This window comes from Scyliorhinus torazame, chromosome 1, assembly GCF_047496885.1.
Source record: "Scyliorhinus torazame isolate Kashiwa2021f chromosome 1, sScyTor2.1, whole genome shotgun sequence".
Lineage (NCBI taxonomy): Eukaryota > Metazoa > Chordata > Chondrichthyes > Carcharhiniformes > Scyliorhinidae > Scyliorhinus > Scyliorhinus torazame.
In genome coordinates this window covers 212,033,667-212,057,367 of record NC_092707.1, presented here as the reverse complement: position 1 = coordinate 212,057,367, position 23,701 = coordinate 212,033,667, and the positions used below count along the sequence as shown (strand labels likewise).

General features: G+C 45.2%; 1 protein-coding gene across 2 annotated transcripts in view; it reads right to left on the bottom strand.

The window, feature by feature from the left end:
* Positions 1–4,216: 4,216 nt before the first annotated feature.
* Positions 4,217–23,701, bottom strand: part of LOC140418698 (stromal membrane-associated protein 2-like) — an 84,835-nt gene continuing 65,350 nt past the window's right edge. The window contains exons 7-10 of one of the 2 annotated variants that reach the window (XM_072502269.1): positions 22,492–22,619; positions 22,051–22,201; positions 12,957–13,264; positions 4,217–9,720 (exon numbers count right to left, since the gene is read on the bottom strand). In XM_072502269.1, the coding sequence (XP_072358370.1) occupies positions 9,586–9,720; positions 12,957–13,264; positions 22,051–22,201; positions 22,492–22,619 (722 nt within the window). In that variant the 3' untranslated portion in view covers positions 4,217–9,585. The remainder of the gene's footprint in view (positions 9,721–12,956; positions 13,265–22,050; positions 22,202–22,491; positions 22,620–23,701) is intronic. The other variant, XM_072502276.1, reaches the window with a different exon arrangement.

Below are 23,701 nucleotides of genomic sequence, written 5' to 3'. Positions count from 1 at the left end.
TCTAGGTCCGGGATGCGTCCTAGCATTCGCCTCATAAAGTTGGCATCGTCCCAGTTCGGGGCATACACGTTTATCAAAACCACCATCTCTCCCTGTAATTTGCCACTCACCATCACGTATCTGCCCGCGTTATCCGCCACTATAGTCTTTGCCTCGAACATTACCCGCTTCCCCACTAATATAGCCACCCCCCCTGTTTTTCGCATCCAGCCCCGAATGGAACACCTGCCCCACCCATCCTTTGCGCAGCCTGACCTGGTCTATCAGTTTCATGTGCGTTTCCTGTAACATAACCACATCTGCTTTAAGTTTCTTAAGGTGTGCGAGTACTCGTGCCCTCTTTATCGGCCCGTTAAGCCCTCTCACGTTCCACGTGATCAGCCGAGTTGGGGGGCTTCCCACCGCCCCCCCTTGCCGGTTAGCCATCATCTTTTTCCAGCTTCTCACCCAGTTCCCACGCAGCTGTATCTCCCCCAGGCGGTGCCCCCCCGCCCATCCTCTCCCGTACCCACTCCCCCCTTTCCCCAGCAGCAGCAACCCAGTAATTCCCCCCTCCCACCCCCCCCCGCTCGACCCCCCGCTAGCGTAATTACTCCCCCCATGTTGCTCCCAGAAGTCAGCAAACTCTGGCTGACCTCGGCTTCCCCCCGTGACCACGGCTCGCACCGTGCGACGCCCCCTCCTTCCTGCTTCTCTATTCCCGCCATAATTATCATAGCGCGGGAACCAAGCCCGCGCCTCTCCCTCGGCCCCGCCTCCCATGGCCAACGCCCCATCTCCTCTCCCTCCCCACCTCCCCCCATCACCACCTGTGGGAGAAAGAAAAGTTACCATACCACAGGATTAGAACATAAAACCCCTCTTCGCCCCCCCCCATTCGCCCCACCACTTTGTCCAAACGTTCTTTTTCATAATCCACTCATTCCAATTTTTCTTCTACAATAAAAGTCCACGCTTCATCCGCCGTCTCAAAGTAGTGGTGCCTCCCTTGATATGTGACCCACAGTCTTGCCGGTTGCAGCATTCCAAATTTTATCTTCCTTTTGTGAAGTACCGCCTTGGCCCGATTAAAGCTCGCCCTCCTTCTCGCCACCTCCGCACTCCAATCTTGATAAACGCGGATCACCGCGTTCTCCCATTTACTGCACCGAGTTTTCTTCGCCCATCTAAGGACCATTTCTCTATCCTTAAAACGGAGGAATCTCACCACTATGGCTCTGGGAGTTTCTCCTGCTCTCGATCCTCGCACCATAACTCGGTATGCTCCCTCCACCTCCAACGGACCCGTCGGGGCCTCCGCTCCCATTAACGAGTGCAGCATCGTGCTCACATATGCCCCGACGTCCGCCCCCTCCACACCTTCAGGAAGGCCAAGAATCCTCAAGTTGTTCCTCCTTGCGTTGTTTTCCAATGCCTCCAACCTCTCCACACATTGTTTCTGGTGTGCCTCCTGTATCTCCGACTTCACCACCAGGCCCTGTATATCGTTTTCATTCTCAGCTGCTTTCGCCTTCACGACCCGAAGCTCCTGCTCCTGGGTCTTTTGTTCCTCTTTCAGCCCTTCGATCGCCTGTAATATCGGGGCCAACAACTCTTTCTTCATTTCCTTTTTAATCTCCACACAGCATTTCAAGAACTCTTGTTGTTCAGGGCCCCATATGAAACTGCCACCTTCCGACGCCATCTTGGTTTTTGCTTGCCTTCCTTGCCGTTGTTCCAAAGGATCCGCTGCAATCCGGCCACTCTCCTCTCCTTTTTCCATCCGTGTCCAGGGGGAACACCCTTCTGGTTTACCGCACGGTGTTTTTAGCCGTTAAAATTGCCGTTGGGGCTCCTATCAAGAGCCCAAAAATCCGTTCCACCGGGAGCTGCCGAAACGTGCGACTCAGCTGGTCATCGCCGCACCCGGAAGTCCCAGGCACTTTTAAACTGCTCTCAGCAAAACCAGCCAGGCACTTTACAAACTGCAAAACCAAAACTGCAAAATGGCTGACCTGACCTCAGCTCCACCCACTCTGACATCACTGTTTTCTTAAAGGTGCATTGCTTAAACATCCATGTTTTAAAGGTATCCTCACATGACACTGTGCTCACCCCAGTCCAACGCTGGCATCTCCACATTAGTTCGAGGGCATTGGTCAGCTGTTAGGCTCTTCAAATTCGCCAGTTTTGTTTACTAACATTAATAACTTTTAATATCTCACTCAGACCCTTGGTTCCTGACCTCACCCTAGCCAGTATGGTTTTGTGTTTTCTATCATGAAAGATGGATACAAGGCTGGTAAATTCGGGGCTCCAGGGCATTGTAACCCCCTTCAGAATGCTCCCTGCTGGAGGTTCCCAGGTAAGGATTTCCCGGGAAGTTCAATTGCACTGAAAATCAATTTAAATTGCAGATTTTGGACAGTTCCAACTGCCTTACAGTAATAATAACCCAGGAAAAGTTAGAATTAAAACCACTTCTAACTCCTGGGTAACCATAATGCCGATGCCCCCTCCAACCACCTACCTAACCTTACCAACACACTCTCCTCTGACCACCTGACCTCCCCCCCCCCCCCCCCTCCCCAGCAGATCCCCACTAACTACATAGAACATAGAGCAGTACAGCAGAGAACAGGCCCTTCGGCCCTCGATGTTGTGCCGAGCATTGTCCGAAACCAAGATCAAGCTATCCTACTCCCCGTCATTCTGGTATGCTCTATGTGCCTATCCAATAACCGCTTGAAAGTTCCTAAAGTGTCCGACTCCACTATCACAGCAGGCAGTCCATTCCACACCCTAACCACTCTCTAACATCCCTCCTATATCTCCCACCCTGAATCTTATAGGTATGCCCCCTTGTAATAGCTACATCCACCCGAGGAAATAGTCTCTGAACGTCCACTCTATCTATCCCCCTCATTATCTTATAAACCTACTCTCCAAATGACACCCCCCACCCATTGACCAATGCTTTCCCCCTCACTGACCACCAGACTGACAGCCCCACGACTTTCCACCTGATCGATCCCCCCCCCCCCCCAACTAAACATTAACCACTTACTGGCATGACTGACACCCCCCCCCCCACTCCCCAGACCCCTTGACCCTCACACCCACTATCCCCTCACTACCTGACCCTCCCCTCTTCCCCCCCCCCCCCACACTTGATCATCAAAGTCTCCAACCAACTGACCCCCCACTGCCCACCCATCCACCGTACAAACCCACCTTCTCCATGACTTCTGAAAATCATGGACCTTTAAATTTAACTGCTTTACTGGATCATTCCTAGGCTAAGTCAACCCGACTTAGGAAAGGTTGGACAGATTAGTCGATACTCACTGCAGAATGTGAGGTGATCTTATTGAAACATAAGATTCTGAGGGGGCTGGTCAGAGAAGCTGCTGAGGGATTTTACCCTCGCGGTGGTGGGGGAAATGTAAAATGAGAATAAGGAGTATCCCATTTAAAATGGAGATGAGGAGGAATTTCTTCTTTCAGAGGGTTGTTGGTCTTCCCCAGAGAGCAATGGAGGTTGGGTCAGTGAATATATTCATGGCCGAGTTAGGCAGATTTTTGATCCACGCATGCTTTCAACAGTTTGGTGAGCAGGCAGGAAAGTGGAATTAAGACCACAAAACAATCAGCCACGATCTTATTGAGTGCCAGAACAGGCTCGAGGTGCTGAATGGTCTACCTATTCTTACCACCTTAGAGGGAGTTCTGAGTGCATTTTCAATAAGGGGAGAGTTCCAAAGAACTGGCTTCCAAAACTTTATTTATATGCAAATCTTTTGATTGATGCATTTTTCTTGCAATAAATTTGCCTCCTTAAAGCTGAGATGGGAAAATGCACAAAAATTTGACAATTAGACATCACACTTTTTGAATAATGAAATCACAAACATGATCATAGTCTGCTGGGTTTCCTGACCTTGAGATAACATGACCCGACAGAAAGGCAAGCATCTTTCATCATGGGGCAACTGCCCACTCATCCCCCTCACCCACATGTCCAGCAGCAGCAAGAATCGGACTGCAGCACTTAGTTCAATCAGAGACAGCACAACCGAGTAGTTTTCAAACACTGGCTCGAGTCATAACTGCATCCCAAATCCCAGGTTACACATGAGCCATGCCTGGAGCTGGTGCACATATGAAAGATGCAGGTTTCAGAAATGGGGCAGGTGGAATGAGCGACATTGGAGACTTGAAACTAGAACACAGTTCCTTTCAGTATACAAAGTAAAATTTTAATAAAATCTTTATTTTCCATTTTCCCCACAAGCTTTATATTACAATGAGAATATATTTATTTATATATATATTGCACAGGACAGAGTTGGAAGCAGAAAAACAGGATATGAAAACACATTCACAGATAAGTTACCCCATTGCTGGCATGCTCACACCAGTGAATGAAATTGTGCACTAAAGCATATGAAGTGTTCACAAGTTCATGAGGAGGGAATGGGGGTTGGAGAGAGGAAATACAAAAGCATCACTTTGCCTCACACTGAATGTTGAGTCGGTCCCAGGCAGTTCAGTAAACAAACATTGCCAAAAGATTAGAACACCCCTAGGTGAGTGCTACTGCACAGGAATAACTTCGAGTTTAATAAAAGGTTCAAAATCCGATTGCAGGTCAAACACTGCGTGACAATGGGAGTTAGCAACCGGGTGATGGTGGGGCTGAAATGAAAGCAGCACAATGGCTCAAGATATACCTCGGTCCTGCACTACGGTCAACTCGTGAACACTACACAAAGTCATCCTCCGACCTAGTTCATCAAGCCATTTGAGTGAGACACCTAGAGAACAAATAGTGCTGGAAATCAAAACATTTTCAACCTGGCGAACAGGGGACCCCATGGAACAGCAATCAGAAAAAGTGCGCACTGGAAAAATAGCTTCTGTGTATTCTAAAAATAATTTTCTATCTCCAATCTTGCACAAGGCTAAAATCCAGTAATATAAAGGGAGCATTGTGGGATGTCCCCAAATAACCCAGAGTTCTTCAATCAGTCACCATGTGAGGTGAGTGGTTTGAGCTTTTGCGCCAAAGTTTACTACAAGAAAATAAAACCATGCCCGTTACCCTTTGAGCTCTGTCTAACACCATCTAAAATCCATTCATTGGCTTAAAATAAAACTTTGATTTACTGATTTGATGCAATGCCCCAGTTATGCACTGAAGACCAGTATTAAACAATAGCCTCCCTTCTTCACTGGTCGCACATAAGCTGGCCTTGCTATGAAATATAAAAGGCATTAACTTTTTTTGCAGCAGTGTTTCATATATACCGTAATTCCTTTATAAACAAAACAGCCTCTTAAAAATAGCACAAATCAGCTTTATATTAATTTATTCATATATCCATAAATATAACACATTAAAGCTTTACTCAGGACCTCTTGTGAACATCATCCGTACCCAGAAAACAGGGAACTTAATTCCCCTGCCCAACTACATCATGGCTACAAGCTAAGTCACTGGTGGGACAGTCCAACAGCTCTGACCTGTTTTTACATTGATGTCGTTGCAATCCAGATTGTGAGGACACCAATATTTGTCAATCTCTCCAGGGTTTGCATTGTTAATTCCCACCTGGATTCAAATGATTCTTCAACATAGAAGCAGCTCTGGATTTTGAAATTTGTATGCAGTTTAAATGCGCCTTCATACTGCAGATGGAGCGGTGGGCTCAACCCACTTGTTCATTCCAGTGAATGGTGCAGGCTGCCCTGTCAGCCAGTGGGGCACTGCTGGCAGGGGACTCACTCCCACCACGGAGCATGAAGCAGTGAGGGCAGAGGGGACGGAGAGAAACAGACCAACCCCAGAGGCCATTTTCTGCACACATCAGCCTGATCTGGTGATGGGAAGAACAGGTATGCGACGCTTGCGAGTACTGCACAAGTGGGAAAAATATTGATTTGAAAGATAAACAGTGCCTTCTGTATAATCTGCTCACATGCCACCAACATGTTAGTACCAGGGCAGCAAAAGCAGATGGAGGCACAAACTCAGAGGCTGGAGAATTATCTGTGAAAATGTCATGGGGAGAAGTGGATTTATATGTATACTGTAACCTCAAGGGCATGAGGAATATTGCATTCCGTAAACAGCATTCACAGCTCAGAATAGGTGTCTTGTACTGCAGACCCTTGCCTTTTAGTACACTTTCTTTAAACCTGAAATGTTTTCTCCTTTCACAGAAGTGACAAGATTTTAATACATTCATGAACAGAGGTAACAAAAGGGTGAACATCTATAAACACAGTACAGAACTGATGGCAGTGTGCCTGAACTTCTCATAGTACTTGTACCCTCTGCTCCTTGTCTAAAGTGTAACGTAAAGCAGTTTTAGGCGATGTGCGATCCCACGATTTATGCACACAAGGGTTACGTACAAAACCAGTCTCTGGCATATCATAGAAGTCACTAACCACAAATTCTTCCTCTCTAATTTCCCTTTTTAATGTGCTGGCTCCTGCAAAGGAACAATTCATTGGAGTAGAGAGGAGTACCCTCTATGACACCTCATCTCCCCTCCAGTGTCAGACCCCTATAACAGCAAGCACCACATTCACTGCCTATTAAACTGCAGTGAACCAAAGCTGCAATGCTCATCAACAGGCAGACTGCAATTTATGTTCTGACAATTGTGCTGGTTACTATCCTACATACAAGCTTCAAATGAGGTTATTAGAACTAATTTAAATGCAGGCATCGAATCAAACCTCTGGTCATCCTTACCCCAAAAATAGTTTATTTTATTTTAAATTCTATTCGACTCATTTAAAGAGGATTCAATGACAGGGAAAATAACTGTCGAGTACAGCAAACAGAACTTCACTCCTTCAGCTAGCTCCTCAAATTAAGCTTTAAACTGCAGTCATTTTCAACATGTCCCCTGAGCCACTGCTGAGTCCAGACTTTGCAGGTTGAAGAAATTGATTTGGCAGAAATTAGAAACAAAATTAAAGCAAAGGCCAAGTTAACCCAAGACTTACATGGGTTTTCCCCCCCACAAACTCATATCAGTTCCCCTTTACTAAGCACGTGTTTCCAGTTATTTTGTACAGTGCGTTAAGGAATCAGAATATTAGCAACTATTCAGACCGTGGAACGAAAACATCTCCTGAAACTTTTACCAGATTTGGTGAAACCCCAAAGTGTCACATTTTATGTCAGACAGTGTGGAACTGTGCAGTCCTAATGACTGTGGCTGGTACCAAATCACTCTATACCTTTTTAGGATCACGTGGTTAAGATGCTGATTAAACCAGGCAGCAAGAGTTTGCTCCACCTGCCCTCACTGGTCAATATTTCTCTTCCGTGATTAAAAAAACATTAAAAATTCAAAGCTGAGCTGTACCTATCAGTCACCCCCAGCTCACCAGTTGAACTTTTACTCAGATAACTAATCTGACCTATTTAGGAACTTGAATACAGACCGTCACATTCTGGTACACGGTGATACATACTAGTCTTTTACGAGTTAAAAATGTTACATTTTTAGAATTCCCTATTCAGGTGAAATGACCCAGCAAAAATCCATGTTTCTAAAATTGTCGATGTGACCAATTGCCCCACATCTAAATCAGGCTACCAATGCACGATAAATCCCATGAGAAGTGCTGAAGTGGATCTTAACCCTTTGCAATGCAGTATCTCCCTCTCACCCAACTTTTGAAAGCTAGTTAAAGCAGCAATGTAGCTAGCATGTGCTAGAGGAAGTCTTCCCTTCCTCCACCCTCAGAAAATAAAAGTCAGATACAAAACGTTAAAACCCTTGTTTGCTCTCTCTCTCAAGGTAGAAATCAGAGGCCGCTCTCTCTTCTCACGGGCTGCAGTTGGTCATCAGACAGGCTGTCATTTACTCCCCAATACCGTCTCCATCTGTTTCACAGCATCTATTCAAAGCCCTGCTACTTCTGCTGTACAACTTGACTCAAAGGCTGGTGTTTATTTGTGGCCTGACACTTCACTCAGAGGCGGAGGGGAGGGGAAAGAAAGGAACAGAAATGAGCCACTTATGGAAAAGAATCAACAGCTGCAGATTTTGCAGCCAACGCAGCATTTTCGGCCGACAACACGTAATACCAGGCATTAATTATTCAAGTATGCTTTATATGTGTCAATCCAGACTCAAATACACCAACCTGACAATGAGAGGATCTATAATCTGCCCCAGTATTGATACAAGGAGAAAGGTGGCCTTACGAAGGATATTGTGAAGACCGCCCCAGCTCTCTGTGTCCTCAGATGTGGGGGGGGGGGGGGGGGGGGGGGGGGGGGGGGAGAAAACGCTGAGTATAAACTGCCAACAGGCCAAGAACTAAATTAGATCAAAGACTTCAGTCTTCAGTTCAATGATATACAGTGGTCTGGCCAATGTTATAAGTGATGTTATCCCTCGCTGACCTCATTCTGGTCCATCTGTGAAGCCTTGCCCCCACACCTCATCAATACCGGTCTCAAACACTCACTCATCTCTGATCTATTCCTTTATTCCTGTGGTCTCTCATACGAGTGCACTGAGCCCCATTTAAAAAAAAAAAACTTTGTTTGGAGCTTAAGAACAGTACACTTTTGTGCTGGAATGTGAATACTTAGATAACGATGCTGGATGGTCAGTGGTGTACTGTGTGCGACATCTCACCCTGAGAGGGGGCCAGGTCTCAGCTAACCCGTTTTGTGCCTGGTGCTGGATACTTTGGTACATAGGTTTTGGAACAACAAGGAACAACAAGAGTTCTCCATCTCACTTGTGTTGTCTCATCCCTGCAACCAGGATTTACTAATCTGTAACTAAATCCCAAGACAATTGTTTGAAGTTTAAGTACAGTGCCAGAGCTAATCAACAGAAGAACAGCAACTGTTGTATAACAAATTAGCAGCACTACATAAACTACTGTCAACAATAACACCAGTTATTTAATCATTACCAGCAAAACAATTAACCCAGTAAGATAAATTTTACAGGTGGGCATTTACCAAATGCTTTTGACCCAGGAGAAGGTCCTGTCAGATGGAGGCACCTATATGCTTCAGTTTGGCCATTGCCATGGTGTGCAGAGAGGCTCAGAGTTCATTAAATGGATGCACGCAATTATCATTTTCGCCTGTGTTACTACCACCCTTCCAAGAGCTGGACAGCTCTCCTTGATCATTTGCTCATAGGGCCCGATCTTATCAATTCTAAATCAGCACTAGTAACAAGGCATCCTGTGATGTGCTGGCTTTGTGTCACAAACCAAATGACAAAGAAATGTAAACAGAAAGAATTAGCCAAAGCTGCACTGAGCACCGAGTTCAGGATCACACACCCCACCCCACACACATCCATTGAAGAAATCAAGCACCCAAAGAATCCTCCTTTGGGTGAAAAATATTTGTTTTAAAAATTAACTTTGGTAATGATGGCTGCCATTTTGATGGTGAATTCACGCCAAGTCTGTGTAGGATCTATAGGCAAAATGGAGTTGAGATCACACACTGAAAACTGGCTGAAGTAGAGAAGAAGCCAAACTGTCTTCTGCATGGTTTTGAAACATGGAGCAATTGCCGTTTCTTGTTTATTTCCATTCCGGTTATTTCCACATCTGGGTGCCGAGGGATTGACCAGCAAGTGGGGCAGCTCCTGCTCCCATAGGAACTGATGATTGTCCATAATTCACCATCCCATTGGCACCATAGAAATTAATTCCTGCCATCTGCTGAGTCATCTGAAAACAAAGAAAGTTAGTTGGGGCACATAATACAATCATTATACACATGGTCTCTACCCAATCGGATCCCTTTTATAAGAACTGAAGTGGAGGTTGCACCCCTGTTTTAAACCAGGTGACGGGGTCATACAAGTCCAAATATGTGCAGGTTTGGTGGATTGACCATGCTAAATTGCCCCTCAATATCCAAAAAGGTGAGGTGGGGTTACTGGGTGGTGGGACAGGGTGGGGCATGGGCAGGGTGCTCTTTCCAAAGGTTGGTGCAGATTCAATGGGCCGAATGGCCTCCTTCTGCACAGTAGGGATTCTAAGTTAGTGCCTATGTAAAGGATAGAACTGAAATCCATGTTAGAGAAGCACGCCAAGCTGGTCATTTCATATCTGTTCTTTGATGGGGAGCTGAACTACCAGCCTGTGGAACTGTCCCAGCTGTTACCCTGCTAAATTAGCAGAATACCAGAGAGTCCCTTAAGCTAAAGATATCAAAGGATTTTCACACAGGATCAGTCCATACCCAGTGTATAACCATGTGAACCAAGCCCAACCTTTGGACTCATGGGGGGGGGGGGGGCTGGAAACTAGCCGAGAGGAGGCAGGGCTGGGCTGAGCCAGGACATACCCACTGTTGTAGAACAGTCATGCTCACGGTTCATGTCACTGCAGGCTCCACATCAGATGTAGCTCCTCTTGTATGTTGTGAAATTGAATGCATAGATCTGATTCGTCAGTGGTGACCACATGACCAACATCAAGCCACAGGAATGACTCAAACAAGATGTCTGCTTGTCTCGACCCAGAGTGCAAGCAGACAAATGTCAATAGAGACAACAGACTTTTAAAGTGAAAATACAGACTATCAAGTTACCCCTTAAATGTTTTTAAATCTGAGTTTGTTCTTGTGTCTCTGTCATTCTCCATATCCCACTGCTGGGTGGAGTAGGCTGCAGACAGTGCTTTGCTCCTCATTCTTGATCGTGTAGCAGGCAACATGATAGAGATGGCCAGATCAGCATAGACAGAGGCAGCTCCCTTTGTATTATAGTGTTAGGGGGTAATTCAGTAAATACGGCTTCTTCTTGAATTCTAGATTTTGAGATTGGAATGAATATATGATGAAAATTGTTTGCCAGTGGAATGGTCAAGCTATGAGACTAGTAATCAGTAAAAGTGGCCATACAGCGGATTTCTGTGAAAACCCAACTTGTTCAATAATTTCCTTTTGGGAAAGACACTGCAATCCTGATCTGATCTGACCTGTGTATCCCCCAGCAATGTGGCTGATTATTCATTGCTCTCTGAAGTGATCCAGCAAGTCACTTAGTCATGTCAAAGTTAAAACGGGGTCCACCACCACCCAAGAACAAGGGAGGGATAATAAATGCCACCCTTGCCAGCAAAACCCACATGATGAAACAGTGACAGGCTCAGCTATCAGAACTATGTTTTTCATGCAGAAGAATAGCAACCCAACTGCTTCCTTTGAAGCACCACAATTAAGCAAATGCCTAGGGCGGGATTCTCCCAGCCCCGCGCCAGGGCGGAGAATGCTCGCAACAGCGCCACGCCAGTCGAGGGCCGCTCTAAAAAGGCAGAGTCCCACTGGCGGCATCCACGCCTGGTCGCAGCCAGCAGGAACTCTGCGCGCAGGGTCGGGGGGGGCGGCCTGTGGGTGGGGGAAGGGGGCTCCCCGATGGGGCCTGGCCCGCGATCGGGGCCCACCGATCGGCGGATCGGCCTCTCTCTCCCCAGGCCTATTTTCTTACTCGCCGGCCCCTGAACTCCCGCGCCATGTTGCGCGGGGCCGGTGCGTTGAGGGAGGCCACCGCGCATGCGCGGGTTGGTGCCGGCGCCATTGCGCATGTCCTTGTTAACGCCGGCGCCACTGCATATGCGCGGATCCCGCAGAGCGCAGTTTGCACCGGAATGGGAGGCTGGAGCGGCGTAAACCGCTCCAGCGCCGTGCTGGCCCGTACTCCCAGTGTCCCGTCCACGACGGTGTTTCCGACGGTGTGGACACTCTGCCGCTGAATGGGAGAATCCCGCCCCTAGTGTACGGGCATGGCATATAAATTAGGAAATCTAAAACAATGTTATTGTGCGAGGAACTAAATACAAGAGTCGAAAGGTTATGCTTCGGTTATCCAGGGCATTGGCAAGACCACATTTGGTCTCAGTACTGGTCTCCTTATTTAAGTTAGGATGTAAATGCAGTTCAGAGAGGGTTTACATAGAACATAGAACGATACAGCGCAGTACAGGCCCTTCGGCCCACGATGTTGCACCGAAACAAAAGCCATCTAACCTACACTATACCATCATCATCCATATGTTTATCCAATAAACTTTTAAATGCCCTCAATGTTGGCGAGTTCACTACAGTTGCAGGTAGGGCATTCCACAGCCTCACCACTCTTTGCGTAAAGACGGTTTATTGGAATAATATCTGGAATGGGTGGGTAGTCCAATAAGGAAAGGTAGGACAGGTTAGGATGGTAGCCGTTGGGAGTTCAGAAGAGCAAGAGGCGACTTGATAGAAACATACAAGATCCACAGGGTGGGTGTGGAGGAGATGTTTCCTCTTGTGGGAGAATCTAGAACTAAGTGAGTCACTGTTCAAAAATAAAGGGGTCACCCATTTAAGACAGGGATGAGTAGAAATGTCTCTCTCTCTCTCTCTCTCTCTCTCTCTCTCGGGTTGAGAAGTCTCTGGAATTCTGTTACTCCAAAGGCAGTGGAAGAGTCTGTGAATATTTTTAAGGCAGAGCTGGATTGATTCTTGATTAATAAGGGGTTGGAAGGTCATCTGGGGTGGGCAGGAATGTGGGGTTGAGGTTACAATCAGGTCAATCATGATCTTATTGAATGGTGGAGCAGACTCGAGGGGCCAAGTGGCATCCTCCTGCTCCTAATTCTAATATTTGTATGAACGGCCTCCAAGTGTGCAGGTACTGCACAGGCCGTTCACAAGACTTTTCTGTTAAGATACCATGTGTCCACAGCCAAAAATGTAAAGGCACCATGCATTGAAATAAACAGGCTGCAGGTAAAAATGAATTTAGAGGAATATTGCCTCCAACATGTTTATGATTGGACAAGGGACTAGGAGTTCTAACCCCATCTTGTACAACAGGCTGGAAGGCTCATTGTAGCAGAGTTGCCCAGGCTGCCATATGTTTGACTGAAGTGAGGATATTGTGCTCAGACACTAAAGAGCAGGCAGGAATGCTGCTTACCTGTGTGATATTCCACTGCAGCTGCTGCGCCTGCTGGACACCGTAAACCGGCTGAGGCATCGCCAAGCCCCCCACATAGGCCCCCTGCTGTGTCATCATCCCACTGGGCATGCCCATTACTCCAGCTTGTATGCCTCCCACGAATCCTCCGGGCAGTGCCACTGGGCCCATCATGCCCATCGATTGACTCATATTATTCATCATGCTGCTGGTCGGTGTCACTGCGCCACTCATAGGTGGGAAATTTCCATAGCCAGTTAGCATGCAGGGGGCATAGGGCACCTGTGCAGAAGCCATGAACATTGTGCCTGTGCAACATAAAGAGACAGTAACTCATTTGCTTTCTACATTGGTTGTTCTTAACCACCTTCCATCACTCAGGGTTAGAAGGAAAACTGCAAAATCATTGAACAAAACACCCGCTCATACTCTTCAAAGACAGGCAGCAAATGGAAAAGCAAACCATCTGAAAGAGAAAGGCAGCTTATTCAAGAAGGTGGGACTGGTTGTTCAGTGTCTCCTCTGACTGACTGCAGGTTCCCAGCCATTATGTTAATCTTCCTTACCATTCAGAGACTGACAAACCCTATATTCATTTCCAGTTTTTATTTTGTTCACATGTTTCTAATAATAATACTAATCTTTATTATAGTTACAAGTAGGCAATGAAGTTACTGTGAAAAGCCCCTAGTCGCCACATTCCGACACTTGTTTGGGTACACAGTGGGAGAATTCAGAATGTCCAAACTACTAACAGCACGTCTTTCGGAACTTGTGGGAGGAAATGGAGTACCCGGAGGAAATCCACGCAGACACAAGGAGAACGTGCAGACTCCGCACAGACAGTGACCCAAGTGGGAATCGAACTTGGGACCCTGGCGCCATGAAGCAACAGTGCTAACCAAAGTATTCCAAAAGCTCTCTGCTTTGATGCACACACAATGCACTGGAAGAGCTTTCTTTACCGAACATGGGCGGGTACGGGTCCTCTATGTGTTGAATATCCCTCAGGACCAACTTGGGCCCAAGGCAGCCAGCTGACTAAATGGAGTGGATAGGATGAGCTGATGTCAGAAAAATCCCTTAACAGGCAGGACAATCACTTTGTCATGTATGGGAACACAGTGGTTACGCTAATAGACTAATAATTCAGTGAGCTGGAGTTTAATATCACCATGGTGCTTTGAAATTTGAATTCAGTTTAAAAAACAATGGTCACCGTGATGATAACATTTAACTGGTTCATGAATATCCTTTAGGGAAGGAATCCTGCTTCTCAGTCTGGTTAACTTTTAACTGCCCTCCCTGAAGTAACGTGTAAAGCCACTCAGTTGTACCAAACTGCTGTCTGCTGCAGTTCAAGGAGAAGCTCCCCCACCATCTTCTCAGGGCAATAAACACCCGCCTTTCCAATGACACTAACATCCCAAGATTAATATTTAAAAATTACCTCAGAAAGTTGGCAAAGTGGCAGCAATGATGATAGTTATGGGTTGTTGGAGATCTGAACAGGATGGCAAAATTGGCAGAAGCATGGCAGAAGGCATTCCATGCAGAGGAGTGTGAAGTCATGTAGTTTGTGGGGACTAATATGGAAAGACAATATATTATAAATGGTTGTGTTTATTTCTGCCGCTGCATTCGGGGGAACATTTCCTGCACATGCACAGATAATGTCAGAGTGTTGCTCCTGCAATTAAGTTTTAGTTATGCATTTTTAGGCCTGAGCATTGCAAGTACTTGTATCTTAGTTTACCGATCATTAATCAATCTGTAAAACATGCGTCTGACGATTCAGTAAATGAGGAAGATATATAATCAGGGCATTTTGGTAAATTATATTTCCAACTTTTAATGAACACACTGTAATTGTAACATTAATTGTAATATTTAGTTTTAGGACTAGATGGGCTGAATGGGCTAATTCTGCTCCTATGTCTTATGGTCTTAATAAATTATTTACTAAAATTCAATAAATATATTTTGAACAAAATATTTAAGAAAACAATTCATGACCCAATGTTGGAAAAGACTCTCAGAGATAAGATCTATGCACATTTGGAAGTAAATGGTCTTATTAGCGACAGGCAGCATGGTTTTGTACGAGGGAGGTCATGTCTCACTAATTTAATTTAATTTTTTGAGGTGGCGACAAAAATGATTGATGAAGGAAGGGCTGTGAATGTTGTCTACATGGACTTTAGTAAAGCATTTGATAAGGTCCCGCATGGCAAGCTGGTACAAAAGATTAGATCACATCGGGTCAGGGTGAACCAGCTGGATAGATCCAGAACGAGCTTGGCCATAGATGACAGAGGGTAGCAGTGGAAGGGTGTTTTTCAGGTCCACAGATCCTTAAAAGTTGCAGCACAGGTAGAAATGGTGAAGAAAGCATATGGCATGCTTGCCTTCAAGGGACGGGGTATCGAGTTTAAAAGCTCAAAAACTGTTACAATTACATAGAACGTTGGTTAGGTCACATTTGGAATATTGTGTCCAATTCTGGTCACCGCACTACCAGAAGGCTGTGGAGGCTTTGGAGAGAGAACAGAAAAGGTTTACCAGGATGTTGCCTGGTATGGAGAGTATTAGTTATGATGAGAGATTAAATAAACTGGGATTGTTCTCCCTAGAGAGACGGAGACTGAGGGGTAACCTGATAGAAGTTTATAAAATTATTAGGGGTATAGGTAGAGAGGCTTTTTCCCAGGTTGGAAATGACAATTACAAGGGGGCACAGTTTCAAGGTAAGGGGGGAAAGGTTCAGTGGAGATGTGCGGAGGAAGTTTTTTTTTTTATATACAGAGGGTGGTGGTGGCCTGGAATGCAATACCAAGTGAGGTGGTTGAGGCAGATACGTCAGTGACCTTTAAGACTTATCTGGCTAGGCACATGAACAGACGGGGTATAGAAGGATACAGGCGGTTGGTCTAGATAGGATACATGATCGGCGTAGGTTTGGAGTGCCGAAGGGCCTGTTCCTGTGCTGTATTGCTCTTTGAGAGTTCCAAAAGCAGGACCCTGGGTTTAGAAATTCCATCATCTACTAACCGAGCTAGCTGGCTGTGGAAGAAATGCATGCACAATGCCTTTTCACCTTCTTCACAATACAAACCACAACGTGTATCTAATAAATTAAAATTAAAATATTGTTTACTGATGGAAGATTTTTCAGTATTAGCCTCTGGGAACAATCTTAGTGGGAGAATATGCTGGTAGCGCCAGGGGCCACTGTGCGGTCGTAGTATGTCTTCCGGAAGTTAGTGATTATAAATGGGACAATATTGAAAAGTGTAAACAAGACATTGGTGTCCAAATCCTTAAAGGTGAAACAGCAAATTCACACGGAGGTTAAAAAGAACATATACATTACTTGTGTTTTTTGTAAGGGCCCTTCCTGTTTATTCCATTACTTCCCTTTTCTTTTATTTTGCTGTTATTATTTTTGACCCATGGGTGTGTCTTTAAGTCAAGCAGCACAGAGAACGAGGAATCCAAAAGGTGCCTGCTAGGTTGAACAAGGGGTTCAAACTTGACGGCACCAGAGATGGGCTGGGACCAGTGAATTGGCTCAAAAGGCCTTACTCTGTCTGTTAGCAGTTGAATCCTGTCCCACTGGAGTGCTTCTCAGAGACGTGAAGGTTTCTGTCTGTGTCTCTGTCGAAAGGCTGCGAGTGCTATATTTCTAAAACTATAGTGGCTTGAATGAACCTACAGTAAAAACCTCGAACTGAAAGCTCGGTTTGAAAAGGAGCAGGGTACAGGAAACACCTATCTGAATCAAAGACTCTTGTTTTCTTTCATTTACTTTTTCTTTGCTCCTTTATTCCCATCTGTGTTTGCCTGTCATTATATATTTAGGAATTAGATCATAGTTACACAGTGGTATTTGCTGCGTATTTCATTATAGTTCTTGTTATAAATAAACAGTAATTGTGTTTAAACTTACAAACCTGGTGACTGTAATTATTGGACTGTCAAGGGCCAAAGACTTTGGGTATTTTTCTAAAATTAATTGGTTAATTCACTTGTGTTGTGACTCTGGGTAAGTGGGGCTGGAATTGATCACGCACCAGCCCAGGGCGTCATAACATTTTAAACAGGGGAATAGAATTTCTAAGCAGCAAAGACCATGTAGAATTCTTTGGTGCATCACAGGTGAGAGCATCGTGGACAATTCGCATATACATCAGGAAGATCGGAAATGCTTCAGAAAGGGCATGGAGAGGTTGACCAGGAGTTTACTAGAGAGGGGGAACTACCATGTGAAAAGGTTGGGACGGTTAGGACTGTTCTCCTTGGAACAGAGAAGGTTACAAGATAGAGGTTTTCAGATGATGGAAGGTTTTGGTGAGATTGGACAGAGAAAATCTATTCTCTCTGGTCAATGAATTCAAAACCATTAGCAAAAGATCCAGAGGGAAGATGAGGAGAAATGTTGCCGCTCAGGTGTCAGGATCCGGAGAGAAACAAACTTTTTTTTTTAAAAACACAGACAGCCAGCCAGTCTGCTGCGTCTAATCACCAACTGGCACAGTAACTGCTCACTGTCACAAAACTTTTGTACCGCAATTCTTACACCGAGTTAACATTCTCTCAACCAGCCACAACTCAAATCACAGCACACTGTGTGGCACAGATGTTAAGGAGGTTGTGCCATTCATTCCAGTAATTATCGTCAGCTTTCAAATTTACCAATAAAACTCCGCTAAGGTTCTCACTGGAAATGCATAGTACTGGAGTGATAGGCAGGAGGGAATTGGATACAGAAGCATGTTTTCCCCAGTATGGATGTGAACCTTCACATCTATATGGCAGCACACAGATTTTCACCCCATTGTTGAGGCGAAGTGGGGGGGGGGTACAAGTTTCTATTATTTGCCTAAATGTTTGAGAAAATGGGGAACCAGTAGGAGTCAGGTCTGGGAAAAGAGGGTGGACAAAATGTGCTACTCTGGGAGTGATCAGTCATTTCTACCTTGTGTTTTATAGTCTTGTTTTGAGTTTTTTTCAGTTAATTTAATTTGTTGTGTCAGCTTCAGTTATAGAGTCCAAGAATAACTGCAAATTCAGGGACTGACGATAAATTGTTTGGTTATAAATATTTCCAGGTGACATCTTTTTGTACTGATTTTAGCAATGTTAGTTCTGGGGGTTCTAAAATCAAGCTACGATTCCCGTAGCTTTCTCCTTGTCTCATGACCATGGGTGGACTGAATGAGCGATATTGCATAGGGATGGGAGCGACATAATTACCAAAGCCATTAAAGTTGGTACTGACCCAGGCAAATACATCAGTAGGATTTGTTTCAAGGCAGGGCAGAAATGTCATTTTCCATCAGTGGGAATGATTAATATTTGCCAGCTTTTAGGAAGGAGATTTCTTCACAGCATATCGTGACAAGCTGTTGTAAAAGGGCCCTCAGTCTGGCTAGAGCACTGGACACTTTTGCAAGTTTTTAGTGCACTTGCTCTCACCATTTAACTTTGCGCCTCACATTGATACAGGGCACCATGGAGCTACAGTGCCTTTGCCATACTTATTAAGGACCCAGCCAAGGATTAAGATTTCAAACGCGGTGACTTTTCAGTCATTTGCAAATAACTCAAGTCATCTCAAAGTTAAGTGCTACATTGCCCTTCATGGTCAGTATACCTTCACACATTTATATTAAGATAAAAGAGATTTGCAGTTTAGTCCAACATATATGATCTGTCAGACCGTTCCTTTGATTTCAATGTTGTTAGTCACGCCTCAGTTGGCAGCGCTCTCACTTCTGAGTCAGAGTTCAAGCCTCACTCCATTGAACAAATAATCTAGACCGACTCTCCAATGCCATACAGAGTAATTGCTATATTGTCAGAGGAGCTGATTTTCTAGACGAGGCCATTCTTCCCTAAAGGGTGACGATTTAATGAAGAGCATGGGAGTTTCTGTGGGGATTAATGCTGCGTTCTCACCGCTAAGGTTAGCTGTGGTTCATGGGAATCGTGCTTCTGCCTCTTAAGATGCCATGCGCATGGTGGCGAGCCATTAGTAATAGTTAATGGTTATGACGGCAACCATGGCCAGTTCTGTCAAACTCTGGTCAGTGTTCAGTTTGAGAGCCATTCCAATAGGGAGGGGAGCAGATTTTCATTGTGCAAAAAGTGAATTGCCAGAATTGTCAGTTTCATAGAAGGTATCTAGACGTGGGCATCAAGATGGTATCTAGAAGGTATCTAGACTTGGGCATGTATGTCCCTGTCAGGCAGGGAAGAGATGGTCGAGTGAGGGAACCATGGTTGACAAGAGAGGTTGAATGTCTTGTTAAGAGGAAAAAGGTGACTTATGTAAGGCTGAGGAAACAAGGTTCAGACAGGGCACTGGAGGGATACAAGATAGCCAGGAGGGAACTGAAGAAAGGGATTAGGAGAGCTAAGAGAGGGCATGAACAATCTTTGGCGGGTAGGATCAAGGAAAACCCCAAGGCCTTTTACACATGTGAGAAATATGAGAATGACGAGAGTGAGGGTAGGTCCGATCAAGGACAGTAGCGGGAGATTGTGTATAGAGTCTGAAGAGATAGGAGAGGTCTTGAACGAGTACTTTTCTTCTGTATTTACAAATGAGAGGGGCGATATTGTTGGAGAGGACAGTGTGAAACAGATTGGTAAGCTCGAGGAAATACTTGTTAGGAAGGAAGATGTGTTGGGCATTTTGAAAAACTTGAGGATAGACAAGTCCCCCAGGCCTGACGGGATATATATCCAAGGATTCTATGGGAAGCAAAAGATGAAATTGCAGAGCCGTTGGCAATGATCTTTTCGTCCTCACTGTCAACAGGGGTGGTACCAGGGGATTGGAGAGTGGCGAATGTCGTGCCCCTGTTCAAAAAAGAAACTAGGGATAACCCTGGGAATTATAGGCCAGTTAGTCTTACTTCGGTGGTAGGCAAAGTCATGGAAAGGGTACTGAAGGATAGGATTTCTGAGCATCTGGAAAGACACAGCTTGATTAGGGATAGTCAGCACGGATTTGTGAGGGGTAGGTCTTGCCTTACAAGTCTTATTGAATTCTTTGAGGAAGTGACCAAGCATGTGGATGAAGGTAAAGCAGTGGATGTAGTGTACATGGATTTTAGTAAGGCATTTGATAAAGTTCCCCATGGTAGGCTTATGCAGAAAGTAAGGAGGCATGGGATAGTGGGAAATTTGGCCAGTTGGATAACAAACTGGCTAACCGATAGAAGTCAGAGAGTGGTGGTGGATGGCAAATATTCAGCCTGGATCCCAGTTACCAGTGGCGCACCGCAGGGATCAGTTCTGGGTCCTCTGCTGTTTGTGATTTTCATTAATGACTTGGATGAGGGAGTTGAAGGGTGGGTCAGTAAATTTGCAGACGATACGAAGATTGGTGGAGTTGTGGATAGTGAGGAGGGCTGTTGTCGGCTGCAAAGAGACATAGATAGGATGCAGAGCTGGGCTGAGAAGTGGCAGATGGAATTTAACCCTGAAAAGTGTGAGGTTGTCCATTTTGGAAGAACAAATATGAATGCGGAATACAGGGTTAACGGTAGAGTTCTTGGCAATGTGGAGGAGCAGAGAGATCTTGGGGTCTATGTTCATACATCTTTGAAAGTTGCCACTCAAGTGGATAGAGCTGTGAAGAAGGCCTATGGTGTGCTCGCGTTCATTAACAGAGGGATTGAATTTAAGAGCCGTGAGGTGATGATGCAGCTGTACAAAACTTTGGTAAGGCCACATTTGGAGTACTGTGTACAGTTCTGGTCGCCTCATTTTAGGAAGGATGCGGAAGCTTTGGAAAAGGTGCAAAGAAGATTTACCAGGATGTTGCCTGGAATGGAGAGTAGGTCTTACGAGGAAAGGTTGAGGGTGCTATGCCTTTTCTCATTAGAACGGAGAAGGATGAGGGTCGACTTGATAGAGGTTTATATGATCAGGGGAATAGATAGAGTAGACAGTCAGAGACTTTTTCCCCGGGTGGAACAAACCATTACAAGGGGACATGAATTTAAGGTGAAAGGTGGAAGATATAGGAGGGATATCAGAGGTAGGTTCTTTATCCAGAGAGTAGTGGGGGCATGGAATGCACTGCCTGTGGAAGTAGTTGAGTCGGAAACATTAAGGACTTTCAAGCAGCTATTGGATAGGTACATGGATTACGGTAAAATTATATAGTGTAGATTTATTTGTTCTTAAGGGCAGCACGGTAGCATTGTGGATAGCACAATTGCTTCACAGCTCCAGGGTCCCAGGTTCGATTCCGGCTTGGGTCACTGTCTGTGCGGAGTGTGCACGTCCTCCCAGTGTCTGCGTGGGTTTCCTCCCACAGTCCAAAGATGTGCGGGTTAGGTGAATTGGTCAATGATAAATTGCCCTTAATGTCCAAATTGCCCATGGTGTTGGGTGGAGGTGTTGAGTTTGGGTAGGGTGCTCTTTCCAAGAGATGGTGCAGACTCAAAGGGCCGAATGGCCTCCTTCTGCACTGTAAATTCAATGATAATCTATGATTAATCTAGGACAAAGGTTCGGCACAACATCGTGGGCCGAAGGGCCTGTTCTGTGCTGTATTTTCTATGTTCTATGTTCTTAAGACATTAGGGTTGCCATTAACCATCCAAGGATGGTCAGGGGAAGAGCCAAAAAATCTAAATTGGAGAGTATGTCCCCCACCCTCAGCTGTCAAACTGTGTGCCTTGGAAAGTTGCAATGCTTTGTTATAATGTTTATGGTAGGTTCCCATGGTGCTGCTGAAAACACGACTGGAGCTTGCCAGTCGCCACACATTTTCCCAGGGATTGGGAAAGCCGCCAACTCCAGAAGGCAAGTGACTTTCCAGAACGTTCTTTGAGAGCCAGTTGGAGCACGGTTATTACTTCAGCAAACATTCAGCCACCCCATCCTCGCTTCTGCGAACAGCTGACCAATACCCACACCACCCGAGTCCCAATCTTTTCCAATTGTTGGTCCCCGGTTGCGGACTCTTGCTTTCCTGTCCAGAAATCGGCAGTATAGCAATGTGGCCGGCAGAGAAAAATAATATGGTAGCGATAATTGAGTGTTTTCTCGCATCCAAAGTTTGGTCTTTTACCTTGATTAGGTACTTGGTGAGTTTGTGACCCATAAAGTGATAGAATGGAATCCTTTGAAAGTTGCTTTTTCCCAGAATCCTCCAGTCTCAGGTTAGGATCAGCGAAGAGGTTCAAGTTTTCAGCTCCTTCCTGTGGAGTAGAAGCCAAAGCCTGTGAAACAAAACGTTAACACAATGAAGCTTTCAAACACAATCATTGAATACTTTCCTCTCCATGTTACTGTCAGTGACAGAATTACTTTGCTTACATTCAAACTCTCTATCTGAGCTATGTAGACAAAAGCACTCATTAGAATGTGTGGACACCACTGGTCATGTTGATAACACACTAGGCACTGTATCCCCTTCATTTCCATGTGTATACATGCACAAACAAAGACAGGCAACAAGCACGCCGGCCTGGCGGGCAGAGTTCTGTTTTTGTAAAATGTCGATACATACCGTATTTGGGAAAGGGCTGGAATCAGGCAGCGGGTTGGACACCATGGGTCCAAAGAGATCCAGGTCACTGGCTGGTGCTGTGTTTAGATTAGAGGTCCCGTTGGAGGCAGGAGTTACTGCAGGGGCATCTGGAAAAAACAAGAGGTTTCAGAATACTAAGCAGAAACTAGCTTCTGGACTGAAACCCCTTCATGTAGGGCAAATTTAACTAGAGCAAAATCACAAACCAAAGTTCATACAAGGCACAAAAGGGAGAGCATCAGGTAGTAAAAGTAGGCAAACTTACAATTGTACAAAATGCACTAATCTGCCAGATTGACCTTGGCACTGTTCCCACCAGTTGTGGTGTCCAGGCATCAGTCGGTAGCGTTCATGCCTGAATCAGGAAGTTGTGGCTTCAAATCCCACTCCAGGACTTGAATACAATAATTAAGGTTGAAACTCCAGTACAGTGCTGAGGGAGTACCACACTTTCAGAAGTGCTGTCTTTTGGATGAGATGTTAAACTGAGTCCACATGTTCCGAGGTGTGTGTGAAGATCCCAAGGTACTATTAGCCTGGCCAATATTTATCCCTCGACCAACATCACAAAATCAGATTATCTGATCACAATCACATTGAAGTCTGTAGGGGTTTGCTGTGTGCAAATTGCCTGTCGTGTTTGTTACATTATAACAGTGACTACATTTCAAGAGTATTTAATTGGTTAGAAAGCACTTTGAGATGGCTGGTAGGTAATTTGGACATTCTGAATTCTCCGTGTACTCATACCGGAATGTGGCGACTGGGGGCTTTTCACAGTAACTTCATTGCAGTGTTAATGTAAGCCTATTTGTGCCAATAAAGATTATTATAAAGGCACTATATCAATCCAAATCCTTCTTTTGAATTTTGTTTCACTTTGAGCTAACCTAAACAGGTGATAATCTAGCATTTCATATATGCCTTTGGTATTCCACTTGTCTTAAACAAGTATTTTGTCTCCTTCTTTTGAAAGAGCTTTGCACAAACTTCTTGAAAATACGTAATAAACGTTGGGGGGAAATAAAGAGACAGAACTGTGTGTGGCCAGCACCAGAACTGACCAGAACGAGGCCAGGTTCCAGGTTGCAGTATGTTATTGTCCTGAGAATGTTTAGCTAAGCATTAAGAAAAGGCCAGTTACCAGCACTGTGTACAATTAGCCTGACATCTCGTGTGGCATTAGCTG